The sequence below is a fragment of the Chlamydotis macqueenii genome, chromosome 1 (assembly GCF_036417535.1).
Source record: "Chlamydotis macqueenii isolate bChlMac1 chromosome 1, bChlMac1.mat, whole genome shotgun sequence".
Taxonomy (NCBI): domain Eukaryota; kingdom Metazoa; phylum Chordata; class Aves; order Otidiformes; family Otididae; genus Chlamydotis; species Chlamydotis macqueenii.
This window is the reverse complement of record NC_141556.1, coordinates 44,046,393-44,062,356: the sequence shown is the minus strand read 5'-3', so window position 1 is coordinate 44,062,356 and position 15,964 is coordinate 44,046,393. Positions and strand designations below refer to the sequence as shown.

General features: G+C 35.8%; 1 protein-coding gene across 1 annotated transcript in view; it reads left to right on the top strand.

Moving 5' to 3' along the window:
- Nucleotides 1–15,964, top strand: part of PPFIA2 (PPFI scaffold protein A2) — a 332,013-nt gene that overhangs the window by 200,307 nt on the left and 115,742 nt on the right. The window contains exon 4 of the mRNA XM_086749863.1: nt 5,467–5,568. Within this exon, the coding sequence (XP_086605989.1) occupies nt 5,467–5,568 (102 nt within the window). The remainder of the gene's footprint in view (nt 1–5,466; nt 5,569–15,964) is intronic.

Sequence of the window (15,964 nt, the reverse complement as noted above, 5' to 3'; positions counted from 1 at the left end):
GGCACTGTAAAAGAATTTGGAGGATTATCTTCTTGAACAGTTATATCTGGATTAATTGGCGACCATGGTCATAATGGTAAATAATTAATTTGCAATAGTAGGCCATGCACAGAGAGGCAACACTGGTCTGAGATTATTTCTTCTACCCAGAAGGGGATGACTGATTAAGTAAATACTTGCAAAACTGCATTCAAAATCTGATGTTGATTCAATTGAGTGTTTAAAGAAGTTTTCCTTCTTAATGGAAAGCTATATAGCAGTTGTCCGTTTGTCCCATTTTCTGTTCAGTGAATGTATTAGGATTATTAATTCTTGTAGATGTTAACATTGGCTCTAAACCTCTGAAAAGTTTTTTTCTGTCTTGCAAGGAGCATTGACTGTGTGCTTACGTGTGGGTAAGTGTTTGCATATTTCAGAATTTGTCAGTCCCCACATTTCTGGGGGGAAAAAAATGGGGTCACAGGTCCAGTCTCTCTTATGTAACAGAAATCTCATCCTCTTCATTTTTCTCTGTGAATTAATGAACTCTCACATTGTCACATTTAATCACACTTTCCACATTTTAGATGTCTTGCAGACCAATAAATAACCCAAACCACGCTGGTAGTTCCTTGACAGTTTGAAGCATGATTAGTGGCTATGTAAGAGCCACTAAGATCATACCTGAAGAAAAGCACCTTATTCCCTGTCTGTGAAAGCATGATATGAGTCAAACAAAGTTAACACTCAGTTCAAATTAGAGATTCAGTGGTTCAATATGATGTGGCCCACTCATGTAATATTATTTATTATATCATTTACTACTAGTGGCCAATTTTCCTGAAGGGGTAAAAAAACCCTCACTGTATAAAAATGAGGAAAAGGGAGACTGAGTCAATTTTGCTTACATGTGATTGTGAAGAAGTACAGAAAACTCTCCATGAAGACAGCATCATAGTGCAAAGTGATCTGATAATATTTTAAGAGATTAGTTCAGACACTACTCTAAAATTTTGAAAGTATGACTTTTTTGTTTTTGAAGGGACCAAAATTTTAGTCCTGAGATTCAAACAGATTGCCTATTTTCACCTGAGTCCTGTTACAATACAGTATTTCAGGGCACACATTTTCCAATCTAGAACTTGTGTGCAAATGAGCTTTAATTTTGAACTGAAATGTAACAGTAAACATTTCAGAACATTGACACCAAACCCACAGACTTAAATCTTGGATTCAAACTAATCTAGAATCAAGGACTATTATTATGACTTTTCTGTAGTAAGAAGATAAACAGTGAATTACAGTCAGAATTTTGTAGTGTTTTGTCTTGTTAACAGGAATCAACAAATTTGAAATCTGTGTGTTGGTAATGGCAAAATTGCTAAAATAAATACTTGGTCATTTAAAAAACATGGCAGATTTCCAACAATATTTCCAATTAAAGAATAATAAGAAAAGAAAGAAGGTACAATTTCTTTTACAAAATTGGGTTGGATTAATACGTTATAAATGAAAGGTTGAAACTTGGAGGGAATTGTAGTAGATAGTAATTTATTGTATTAAAAAAGTTACTTCTAGTAGGAAAGAAAACTGGTTGACATTGATTGTGTTGAACATAAAATAAAAATGATAAAGCCTTACAATTCTTTCTCCATGCAGAAATTAGTTCACTCATGCATTCCTGAAATGAACTGTGGTTCAGAGATGGAAAATCCAGAGGAGGAGATTTTAAGCCAAATCTTCTCAGTATCTCTGAAACTTAATTTTATGGATTTTTTTCTTCCTTTGCAAAATTTCTCCTTTCTTTTAGTAGTTATTTTTTTGTGGGGATGATGAGAGGCTGTTTGTATTTTCATTTCAACTCGCTCTGTACTGGACTGTATACACAGCCTGAACAGCTGAGCATCGCAGCTAGGAGGTCTCATAATTTCTGTGACATACCCTGAGCTTGGAGACTGGTCATATACATTTTCTGTATATTAGGTCATAAAGAATAAACCTCACAGGCCTTTCCTGGGAACAATAAACAGAGAAAGCAGCGTTTGTTAAGCCAGGCCCTAGAGGCAGAGATGGAATGGTGAGGGAGCTGTGGTAGGCCTCTCCTGCCCAATGCTGCCGCGCTGCCAGCCGGCCTGTCCCCATGGCCTCCCACTCTCTGAGCACCCTCTGGCCTCTGCTCTGACCCTGTCTCAGCTGCTTCACTGGGGGAAGTCCGTTACTTTTTATTTGATTTGTAACGCCTAGCAGTCCTTTCAGTGGCTACACGTTTCTGTTGACTTTGTTTTCGAGGCTTCTGCCCTCTCTTCAAAGATAAACATGGTATAAATGAAGAGCTGTCATTTTGAGTCAGCTGGTTTTCAGTCAGACTGAGTGTTATAGCCCAAATGTTAAAACAAAAAGAGAAACAGCAGATAAGATAGGCTCTGAGATTGTGTTTATTCAGATGGCAAAAAAAAAAGCTCTTTCTTGGGGTGTTTATTATGAAATTGGTGTCCTGATGTCATGGTATAGTACAGAAACAGTGCAATCAATGGCATAATTCTCATATAGTTGTAATTCACTCTACTTCTTAATTAGCTTTATAGCCATACAACTTCTACTTAAGCTTTAAGAGTGTGGTTGTGCCTGTCAAATCCTGTTAGTTATGCAACAGATAGTACCTTCAGGGCTCCCAAAGTATGACTGACCATGCAAGATTTCTGCTACAAATAATAATTCCAGATGACAGTATTCCCCTGATCCCTGTATATGTAGAAGGAAAATGCAAGAGCAGAGGTCATTATCGTCACATGTTATTTATTACATAACTGGGTAAAACAAAAATATGCTTTGCTTTGCTTTGCTTCTAAGCTGTGGGAGAAACACGTGCCCTGGAGCATTATGTTGCCATATCTCAGAGATATCTTGGCCAAAAAAGGCATATTTAAAATGAGTTTTACTTGTAGTTTTGGAAGTATGAATTGAAAAGCAAGTTGTTGTGAGGTTTTATCCCAGTTATTAATTCATCAAAGCAGATGTGACCGAAATAATGATTTGTAAAGCTCCAGAGCAAACACAATTTTGCTTTGAGACTTTCCCTGTAAAAGGCCTTATGATAAAAACACCAAGGAAAAAAACCCTTTTTGTCATCATTCGATTCAGAGAAGTGAAAGCTCTTGACAAATGAGTAGTCTCTAGTACTCCAGATGAAGCAAGTTGGCCACTTGAGCTCCAGAGGTACACAGAGGTGACTACTTGTCGTAAATGCCAGTACTGCAGGTATGTCAAGAGCACAGAGGAATTTCAGAGGGCAGCAGCAACTGAATAATTAAAAGACTTGACAGAGCTATGTCAGTGACTCAAGTGAAAAGGTCTTAAATACTGGACACATGTAGCCCAACTAAAGCAGATGCTAATAGTTATTATGAATATACTCTGAAGATATTTCAAGGCTGAGAGGACACTATGCTAGGTATGTGACTGTCTGGGAGCAAAATTTTGAGTAACGATTTGTTTTTAAGCAAGGGAAAACTTAAGCTGGTGACCAAGGAAAATTTCCCTAAGAATAAGCTCTGTGCTGCTCAGTAAACTAGTAGAAACTCCATTCCTTAATTATTTGAGATTATATTCACCAAAGCATTAGGGACTGTATTGCTGGTAGCAGGCTTACTTGACACAGCAAAGAATGTACAATTTAATAAACTCATATCTTTTTTTCATTTCCAAGCAAAGCACCAAAAGCATGTTACCAGACTGCTTTGCCTTACTGTAGTTAGAAACTGGAACTGTAAGTCACCAGGTACGTCTTGTCCTTTTCACCACCTGTAACCCATTGGATGCCCAAGCATATGCCAAAATGTTTATTTTAATTCCGACTGAAACAATACAGAGAAACGAGAAAAATGAAATAACAATAGCATACTGCATAGATTATGCAGAAAATGTATTCGGTGAAATTCTGAAAGTATTATAGACACTTGTGCAGGTGTATTAACTGCAAATTAGTAACAAGAGTTCAACCTTTCTAGAGCTGTAATGTTTCTCTTAGAGGAATGTAAAGAAAAAATATGTATGTATGTGTGGTTTTGTGCTTCAGAATTCTAGTTCAGTCTGACTTGAGATCATTGGCTTTCTATTAAATATTATATTTTCATTTGGTACATAAAATTAGTTATAGCCTTATACCTACCAAACTTCTGTTGAACAGCACTTTGGTTCAGATAAAAGCTGCTCTCAGGAAATCGAGGGGATGCAGCAAACCAAGCCCTTTTGAGATCATTGCTAGCTTTTGTCTTAAATAAGTAGATTTAGTCTCAGCTTCATCCTACTGGCTGATAAGATAAACCACCTGGACATGTTTTTTTCTTAAACTGCATTCTTTTGGGGGGAGGGGGAGAATTAGGAATGACTTCAGTTTAATTCTGGCTGCTTGTGGGTGCTCTAAAGCACTGACTGTTTTGGTCGAACTAAAGTTAACCTAGTATTTAAAAATATGTATACATCTTTGTTAAGCTGCCATGCTATTCATCAATATACTTTTTTTCTTATGACATATGAACACAAATTTTAAAAGCTTTTCATCCTTTGCCTCACTGCTTTTGTGAGATACATAGCGTCTTTTTGCTGTAAAGGACAAAATTAACCACTACAGTTTAGTATATATTGTGCCTATCAAAAATAAACACATATGGTGTGAAACCTTTTCGTTATTGAAATGAATGACGAATCTGTGACTGCGCTTTGTATAGACAAAAATTTATGTATATTCTTGAAGAGTAACTGCAATGGTAAAATCAAGACATTTTAATAGGAATTTTGACAACAGAAAATGTGTTTTTTGTAAACCTATTAGTTGCACGTATAAAACTTAACATTGGGAGAAACTTAAAATCCAGTTTCATTTTGTGTTGTTATTTCATAAGAAATTCACTCCAAAGAAACATGAATATTGCTCTGACTCATCACAGCCTTTCACTATAATGCCCAAATACATTTTAATAGTTAAATTCAAATATCAAGTAAAAATAATGCGAGTATTTTTTTGACTATGCACATGTTGCTTACCTTAATCTGATATCAGATAGATTTTGATCAGCGAATACCTTAAGGTTTTTCTCCCATGCCATGTTGCAACAGCTGCTTTATGAAGAGCCAGGAACACTCACTAACTGGCTATGTTGAGTTGAACCTCATTATGTGTGAAATGTGGTCTCTCTGTTGCTATGAAATTGACCAAATCTGTTGTTCTTCTGGTGTGGTTCTGATAACTTGTGTATGGAGGATGTTGCCATCATCTTGAACATTCTTTTGTTTCTGAACGTAGGCACTTTTTATTAGATATGCCCAGATTTTAAATGGTTTTAGGAGATGCTGATGCTTACATATGCTATTTTAGTTTGTGTTGATGATTTCTAAATATTATTTAAGTCCTCAAACTCTAGAATGCATATGCATTTGATTATTCTACTGCTTATATCTTGAGTAATCATATATAACTTTATTCCACAGGAATTTGCTGCACTGACAAAAGAATTAAATGCGTGCAGGGAACAGTTGCTTGAAAAAGAGGAGGAGATTTCAGAACTGAAAGCTGAAAGAAACAACACAAGAGTAAGTATACAACAGATCTTTTCTGGATATCATGTATGTGTGAAGCAGGAGAAATGTACTTAATGCATAAATTTAAATCTTCATTTATATAAATAAGAAGACAGAATTTCAGCCTTTTAATAAGTACATGAGACTTGTAAGGTTCTAAGTAACAGGACGTATCTACCATGGTACAGTTACAGAGGAAATTACTGTAAGGGTTAGCAAGATATATTACAAAAATAGCAGATTTTCTATATAACATGGTAAGTATATTCAGTTTAAATGTTGCCTGAAGTAAGGGACTCACGCAGCCTTCAAAGCCCCAGGGCCTACATAAGTAGCCTGCACATACCTTCATCTCTTATCCAGGCAAAATACAAGGTTACAACAGACCCGATTTTCCCTCCTGTCTTGGATTTGATCTGAATAAGGATGAGATGAAGGCTGCTACATGTATCACAATGAGTTTGTGTTTAGTCTAGATGAAGCCATGTGACCCTTGAAGTAAATGTCATTTGCCGTATGGCTGAGTGAGGACAAGATTTCAGCCTTATGTTCTACTTCAATCAGAAGATGTTATTCTGTCTGAGAACAGTAGTAGCTTCTGAAAATTCTCAAATGGTGTACAGAATGGTTTTCAGAATAAAATAATTTGCACATGCAAGTGTCTGGGCAAAGGCAGAATTGTTCAAGAAATGGAAAAGAGGAGCAGAGGAGGTTTTATGGGTTGTGGAAATGTTTGAGGAAAGAGACGAAGAGGTCAGGAGACCTCTTCGAGAGGAGGAGACAGGAGTCAGACTGGTAATGAATGTATGCAATAGATCTCAGAGACATTGAATACCAACGATGTTTTCTCATATCTGTATTTCATTCTTCTGTGACCCAGGTAACTCTTCCCATTTTCCACCTCTCACTAAACTAATAGCACTTTGGCTGTTCGGATAACATCTTTCATTGGTCAGCTAATTTGCATTCTGAAGGAAATCTAACAATGTACATGACAAAAGAACTGAGAGAGAGTCTTTCTCCCTCCTTCTTCTGTCTATAGCACCAGGGTGTCATAGACTTCAGAAATCCTTTGTTTTGCCTAAAAGAGTCAAAACTGCCCCATCTACCTCCATGCTAGCTTGGAGGTGCAAGAGATGATCATGTTTAGCACAAATGTCTTAGAGGTAATGGGTTTGGGAAATGTGATGGGAGACATAGGTGAGACCTACTTTTGCTGCCATGGCTTTCATGCATTCTAAACAGCCCAAAATGACTCCCACAAAAAATAGAATTAATTAGTGGAGAAGTGCGTAGGAATTGCACTGCATTGTTGAGGTTTAGCAAACTGTCTGGACTACAAAACTGAAAACTTTCTGCAACTGCTTAAATTGTCAGTAACTGTTCAATGTATCAGTTATTTTAGTATTTAAGGTAAAAATAGAAGTCAATTAAGAAGATTACTTACATAGAATAAAGAATACTTTGTGTTAATTTCCAGCACAAACTTTTCAATACAGAGATGTAGTTAAAATATACACTCAATTGTACCTATTCAATAATCTACATATACTCATTCCTGCACAGAACATATATCCATTTCCCTTTCTTTACAGAAAAAAATACCATATAAAATAAGTTTGCAATGTCACCTTCTCAGTTGTCCTAAGTTCTTCATAAGTATGCACACAAAACTGCCTATAGCACAATACTTCATCCATTTTACTACAAAGCCCATTGAACACCATCTTTGGTATGTTAAAACTCTGATGTGGGTCTTACTGTGGGTCTGATATAAGCAGTGCAGTCTAGCAAAAATCCTAAGACAGCCTAGTAGCCAAAGATAGTCACTTACCAAGCCACTGTGAGAGAAAAGGAAGATGATTCAACTGCAAGTCATCACCTAAGTCAGACTGTGCTCTGTCATCCGTACTTTCTTTGCAAACCAAGAAAATTAAAGGTAATCCATTCTTATGTTTCTTGTGTTATGTAAAAGAAAAATAAGTGAGAGATTTTCCAGGAGAACAAATACCAATGAATGAGAGTTACAGAGTGTGATAATCCTTGCAAGAAGTCCTTGAAGTTAAAATTAGGAAACTCTATCAGTGTATTTTCAGAATGAGGATGAAGCTAAGTACTGGAGATGAAAAGGTTTAGGTTATGAAAAAATATAACAAATGCAGGAAATGTTACAGTAAACAAGAGGGAAAGATACAGTCCAAGTCTTAATGGGGAAGGAGGGAGAAAAGACTCAGAGACATGCCTTACTCTGACCTCTAACATTTTCAGTAATAAATTATCACTCCTGACGTGCAGAAAACAGACTCCACAATCTGTAAGACTGTAAAGTAGGCATGTATATTCAGTGCTGGGCAGCATGGGGGATCGCTCCTCCAAATGTGTGCAACGTGTTAAGCAACAGGTACAGTATTTATGCATCATAGACATGCATATTCATAGAATTCCCGCGGACTTGGTTATATATTAATTAGGTTTCGGAGAACTCATTATCATAAGTTTCCTCCCACGACAGGTTATTCCCCAGTCTCTGCGTCCATCTCCTGTCTGTGCTCAGGAGTCACAATCTCTCTGGTGGTCGTTCTCTCCTCCTCATCACTATGTCCAGCTGCGTGGATTCAGACCTTTGTACTGCTTTGTTCTTGCTGCCAGGGTGGTTTCTTGCTGACTTATCTTTGCTGGTTCCCAATTTCCCTGGTTATTCCGCCCTATCAGTTGGTTCTAAACTTCTTAAGTTCCCTTATCTTGGTCTCAGCCAGTGTGTCTGTACGCTCTCAGGATGTTCCCATCTAACTTATCTTAGCCCTTGCTAGAGCATCCTGAAAGTATCTCGTTATGTTAAGTTTATGACTCTACTGTTCTTTCTCTCAAGATTAGTAAATTATTGATCACTATTTATCAGCTTGATTCCTTGGTATTAATCCCTTCTTTCAGTCCATCATGTCATACATATGTTCTTGCCAGGTTCTAAGCTGCCACATACTACGTTAGTTGCCAGAGTTTGCTGTAATAGTTGTTCTGTCTTCTGTAAGCTCCTGTACACTTCTTTTATAACAAATGCCCAGCATTTTATATATAAAGCTGTTGTCTTCAGAATACAGTCTTGATGACATGCTAGTGGTGAGATTTCTAACAACATTCATTGGGAAGGCATTTCTATAAAGAGGCACTTTTGCAAACTGAAATTTATGCTGGTTTTAATGGTTTTATGCTGGTTTTTTGTAAGAAAAAGTTGCTCCAAAATTTTGCTGTTATTTAAGCAAAGATTCTAATAAAGCAATAATATTTGGAGGACCACTGATACACTTTTGCAATGAGGAAATTAAATGTCTTTTCTAATATGTGAAGAAGTAGATGTGGCAACTCTGTCAGGTTCTGAGTACACACTGCCAACCATCTCTTGCATTCTAGCTCCCTTTTATGTTTTCAGTTACGTCTAACTGGTAGTTTTTCCTTTGTTATAGACTCACACCCATGCATTTCTTTATTTCTTGGCAACAATCTTGTAAAATTTTTGCCAGTCTCCACAAAAAAAAAACCCGCAAATAGCACATCTTCTCATTTGCCGCTGTGCTAAGCTGCAGTGGCAGACCCTGACAGTAAAATATGTTTGAGAGAGAACATGCTGGAATTAGATTCTTCAGGACCCATAAAATCCAGGTATCAGCCAAAATACCAGGTTTTAAGCCTTATCCCAGTATTTAATCAAGTTCTACTCAATCCTTCTAGCAGTATTCTTAAGCAAACCTTCCTGCTGACCTTTTGCTCTGGAATATGTCTTTTTACTGCCTACTATAATTAACTTTTTCTGACACATTACAGTAGAAATATATTCACATCGATAACTTAGCTGGCAACTTAATCTGTCAGTATGTGGGGCAAAATAGAAAATGCAGGAGCATATGTATTGATTGGTGTGGCATTGCTGACAGGAAGACAAACAGGTTCTCACTGTAAAATTGTTGCATGGGGCTTTGAAAATATACAAAAATATATTGATAGAAATTGTTACAGTTATTTCTCTGGATATTCTCTAAATAGAATGGTCACCCATAGCAGGTGGAAAGAGAGTATCTTTTCTGAAGCTGGAACACAGGTCAATGTGATGTAGCATATCAATTAATGGAAATTATTAAATAACACTAATTTGGCTGTGCTAAGTTTAAGCTAAATTGAAAGTTATTTTTGTCTCAATCTGTGTTCTCTAAAAGTAGAAAATTTTTGTAAGATTAATTTAGTAAATCAGAATATGATTATGAGGAAATTTAGGATTCGGTTTGGCAGCTGAAACAAAAAATCTATTACAATACTAATATGGATTGATCTGATTGTTTTTTTTTTCACTACAACAAAAAACCAGACATATACATATGCTTTTTGTATAAGGCACAAAATGCTACTTAAATTGGTCTGAAATATTTTAGTTCAAACAGTTTTAGAAACAAAAAAAACTAAACCTATGTTCAGTAATAAAATAGCAGTAACAAAGATAAAGTCATTGTCTTTTTTTTACTTAATACCTCAGAACCATAGAATCATAGAATAGTTAGGGTTGAAAGGGACCTTTAAAGGCCATCTAGTCCAACCCCCTGCAAGGAGCAGAGACATCACCAGCTGAATCAGGTTGCTCAGAGCCCCATCCAACCTGGCCTTGAACGTTTCGAGGGATGGGGCATCCACCACCTCTCTGGGCAATCTGTTCCAGTGTTCCACCACCCTCAGTGTTAAAAAATTATTCCTTATGTCTAGTCTGAATCTACTTCCTTCTATTTTAAAACCGTTTCCCCTCATCCTATCATAACAGGCCCTACTGAGGAATTTATCCTCATCTTTCCTGTAGGCTCCCTTTAGGTACTGAAGCTAAAGCATTTATTAAAGTGATTCAATCGTATTCATATTTTCTTTCAGTTCCTTAGTTAATGGTTTGTGAAACATCTTCAATTAGGCACTGCAGCCTCATAATACCCATAGATTAGAACATAACTCTATATTTTATGATTAAAATTCCCTTTTATTGAGTTGGAAAACTCTAAGAATATATTTTGAAGTATGATTTTAACTCTTTTTTTTAGCTCATTTTCTTAGAAGTCCTTTTACTTACATTGGACTGATAGGTGCTGAAACTAAATCAGGCACTTTCTTTTCTTTTTTAAACATTGTAACATGAGTTCTTATAGTCTGAAGGCATCATACACATGAAAACAAGTATAACTATTTCCTAAAGTTCTGTAAAGGCAAAAACATTAATTCATTAGTGTAAGCAAAAGTGATTTTTTTTTTCCTCAGTATTATAATCTGTCTTATAGACTCATTGTTTCTTTTTTCAAAGTAAGAACTTCTGTCATAGAAAACAGAGTGACAATAGGTAGTAATATGTAACATACAGTAATTCGATATCTGTGTTTTCAGACACTGTATAATCTGTTATTATATTTGTATTCATTATTCTCATAAGAACCCTTTTATTTGTTTCTATCACTTTGTGTCATTATCCTAATTATTACACTTTATTTCGTACTTCACATATGTGTGTTTCCATTAAGGTTTTAGGTTGCAAGTATTTTCTTTTCTGTCTTGGATGTACAGAAAGATGTATGATTCTAAAGACAGACATGGGACATATGCTCTAGGTATGCTGTGATTTTGTTTTTTCAAAGAAAGATTTTACCAGAAATTTGCCAGTATAGCTATTTGAGGTCATACCAGCTGAGCACGGGTGCAAATTGTTTTTCGCCTCTGTAGAACACTGCTGAAGAGAATGACTGATTTTGTGACTGGTTTTAGAGATAATCTTCAAACCTGTGTCTGGTTACTTTAGTTGTCTTCTTTGCTCACACCAGAAATGAAGATTCACTGAACAATGTGCGTTCTAAATACAGACTGAAACGAAATTCAGTTTTGCCTGTGCTGGTGAGAAATTTTAAGCTGGACCTTGAAAGAGAATTGTCTTCTTAGTGGGTTGTCCCATTCCTCTAATGAATCCTTTAAGCTAAGTCCACCTCATTTTAGTAAATCTCTCATCTTCCATGTTTTTATATTTTTTCCCTGTATTCCCTATTTTTGCCTCTGCTTTTCTCTCTATTACCCTCTCCTGATTCTTTAATTTCTCCATTTTTTTGTCCTGTGAACTGTTTTTTTTTAACAAACAGATTTGTTGAAAATAAAATTAAGATACAATATTTTATATTGATTAAAATCCAGGTCCTGTAGTAATACAAACTCTACTGAGTCACACTAATTCCAACTTACTGAGTCATCATTCCTAAAAAAGAATATTTTAACTTTTTTCATTTTCCATATGTAAATCAGTGTCCTTGTAGTAATGAGTGTATAATATAATATAGGTAGATGATAACCTACACTCAGGTAGTTTTGAATTGTTAAATTTAACTATGCATTTCCATTTAACAGAAATCAATCACTTCTGTAAGTGATTTGAGAAATACAGCAAGCTGTGTATATTTAATTTCTATATTCCTGTTGATTTGCTTTTAATTAGCATTTTAAAGATGATTCATGCACTCACAAAACATGCACTGGAGTATTTTTCAGTTTTTAAAGGATTCTATTTAAACATTCTTTGTGCTTATGAAGAGTCCAGGGCTCCAGAAACCTCCATCCCATTTAGCTAAGATACAATTATCAGCACGTCATCTTGAAGATCCTAAAATTTGCCCAGCATAAGAGTAAAATTCATTTGTGAGATTATTTCATAATTTCCAGTAGGAAAAGCATAACAGTGATTCATGGGAGATTCTGTCTCGCCTGCTCCTGTTGATCTTCATCTTCTTTGCAAGCTGCCTGTCCCTCTGAGCACTTGACAACTGCAGCTGCTTGACACAGTGTGAGGGAGCAGAAAATGCTCAGCAGCACATAATCTATTAATGCCAGAGTTTAATTGCAACATACTGAAATACCTAAAGCTGTTTCTAACAATTCTTCCATAGTTTAAATGAACCACCAATATTGTTACAATGTTATTTCAACATGAAATCTTGTGATGTTCTCACAAATACTTGGAATAGTAATTCTCGAACTATATAGAGGAGAGAGTCCTCAACATGCTCCCATTTCCACAAGATGTTGTGATTTCCTTCAGTCCTTAAACTTAAACATTGCTTGGACACACCATTATCTTCAATGTCAGTTTTATATATTTGTATGTCCCTTCCCCCATCGTTGTACAACTGGGACACTTTGTCGTTTTATCAGTGTAGTTTCATTTGCTGTTCCCAGCGAAGTAGGAAGGATCTGTTACCAAAGATGCATAAAATAGCAGTATCATTTCAGCAGAGCAGTGGTCAAGGATTTGCCATCAGGTGCTCAGTCACAGTCAGATATTCTAACCCTTGGGTTATTCCTCCCTGTCAGCATGGATGGGAAAAATGCGGCACTGGGAGACCTAGTTAATAATACTCCCTGCTCAGCTGGATTTGCTGTAAGCAGTGCGTTGACGTTTGTTGAAAAGCGAAAATGGGAAATCGCTATAAGCTGGAAATCTATGCCAGCACACCTTCTTAAGCTTTCTTAGGGCTGATGGTGACGGGAATTCCAGTGTTCAGAGGTAGTTTCCAGAAAAATGAAGCACTGCTAGCTGAATAGCTTGAGTGAATAAGAACAGTAAGAAAAAGTGTGATATGTTCGTGAGTAGTGCAGTAATTCTCCATGAGTATTTTGATGCTTAGTTGTGACGTCAGCTTGTCTCTCTTTGAACAGGCAATATAATATTTTGCAGTTGATTTATTTAATGACTATAAAATATATACAGACATTAAAATATGGTTTTGTCATCTCTGAAATTGTAATTCTAAGCTAAAAGCAAAATAAGCTTTTGTGTATATTAAATGGATGACTTTCATTGGTTTAGTTTTATATATTATGCACATTTAAACATGGTAGGAACTTAGCCTAAATTTAAACGTATTATCTGCTGCTCTACAAAGGGCTAAGGTGCTGCACTGTTCATCCCACATAGAAAACTCCTCCACGATCACCCCATTAGAAATTCTGAGTTCTGACCAAACTGCTGTCTTCTTATACTTCCAAACCTTATTTAACTTCTTTTTTTCTTTCTTCATCAGTCTCTTCAATCTCCATTCTTCCTTCTCTTAGTAAGAGTCTTATTTTTCTTCTATCCATGCTGACTTTGAATTCCCTGTCAAGATTGTCTGTCTATGTCAGTTCAAAATGAGGTGCTGGATGTATATTAGGTTTTTTTCAATGTTCATTATTTATCTATGTGCTATATGTTATACATAATTCCTTCTGTCATGGAAGTTTTTTCCATGTCAAGAATTCTGTGTCACCATGATTTTTGTTCTCTCCTAAACCAGATTTTATCATTTTCCCTTCAACTAAGACCTGTGTACAGGTTCTCAGAGTTCTCCTTTCCGATCATCACAGTGTTTGTCTGGGAGATAAGTTGTAAGACATTAAATATGATACATTTGCGCAGTGTTAGGCCAAAAAAAATTAGTTACCAAGGTTTTGTTATTCTGGACTTTTTTAATGGGTGTCAATTTGAGCTTCAGACAACTACAGATTTATGGAAGGAATGGCCATGCTAAAAGCTCGACTATGGTTCATTTTTCTTTTTTTACCATTTTCTCCAGAAATCCCTAGCTTTTTGATTGTATTTAGGCTGTTCTAGAGGTAGCTATGATGCATTGAGAAGTTTCTGCATGAAGAAAGACAGGTAAGACAGACAACAGAGCAGGATGAGCTAGGCTCTAACAGGATCAGCCAGCAAGTGGGAATGACTGTGGAGAAACATAAGTCCACGCAATAGATTAGGGTCAGAGTCTGACTACCCTAGGACTACGTGATGAAGTAGAGTCCAACTGCAGAGAGAAGGAAATGTTGCAGCCGCACGGTCTTTTTGGAGAGATGGGGCAGAGAATATGTTGTAGCATCAAATATTGACTTACTTTCCTCCAGCTATCTCCTAGATAAAGTAGGTGACCTAGAAAAATCGTGAAGATACATGAATTTAGACCAAATTCAGAAATTGAGTTCTATCCATGATAGCAATTAACTGTGTATTTATATAGTGCTATGAACAGAAATAGTCTGTATTTGGAAGCTATTCTGATCTCATCTGAGCTACAACCTTACCGCAGCCCCATACTGAGTTCTTGATGTCTCTGTGATGAAGAGATCTCTTAAAATTTGCCTGTTACTGTGGTCTGCCTCAAGTAATTAAAAATCTACCTATATCTGCTCTCAGTCCTACAGGAATCAGATGACAAAGCTCATTAATTTCTTGCTTGTTTGCTTCTGATAAATACAGGCCATCACTTCAATGAATCACAGAAACCACATCACAGAAACAGGAGAAATACCCTCCTTTCTTGAACTGTGTGGAGTCATTACAATTCTCAGTGTATTAACATTGTTTGCATATGTGTTCACTATGTTTTGCGAACAATACCGTTATTGTAACATAATAACCAGGTGCAAATCCAGACAAAAGAACCATATTTGAAGTAACAATAACATGAAACCCTAAACATTCCTGACTTAATAGCAATATATTACAACCATAATGTGATTACACTCTGGTTTTGCTCTTCTATGTCTTCTGTTCATATAATAATAAAGATCATTATGTGACTGAGAATAACTATGGATTGCGGATAAATACATATCTTTACTAATAGTGGCTATATTAAGAACCACATCGAAGGAGAAATAATAAAGAGTTATCCATTTAACTTTCAAATTTCCAGTTCAATGACTCAGATATAATTGTATGTTGTAATTAAAATACATTTAACATGCATTGTGATTCATGAATTTAGCTGCCCTGCTTTAACCGTACAGCTAACCAATTTTTATGTTCAGGCAGAACACCAATGGTAGCCCTATGAAAGTATAGACAAATGGGAAGTTTTCTATGCAACATCAACACACCATTTGAATTTTTCATTTAATTTCAGAGTAATAATGAAAATAATTATAATTTGTTTTTACAGTATATAACTTACAGATTATTTTACAGTTATTTACAGTAGTCTGAAATTTCTCTTTACGGACCTTTTTGTCTTCCATCATGTTTGTAGTACAACAGAGACAATGAATATTTTAAAGCACATGCTAGTCACAAACACTATTAGCTGTGGCATTTAAAATTATTAGTCTTAAAAAAATAATAAAATATAGTTTACTTTTACATATTTTGTTACATAACTTCCAGTATAAATTAAAAATATATTACAGTTAGTGTAAATTATTTATAAACTTCTTTAGTGTTTTCGCATGATGCTTTAAACTGGTCGTTAATGCTCATCGATTACTATCACAAATAATATTGTAAATATGTACTTGATTTAGTTAAATAGTGATGCTGTGCTGAGTGATTTCTTGTTCTTGCTTTTCATAGCAGAGTTTTAAGTGAACTCATGAGAAGATT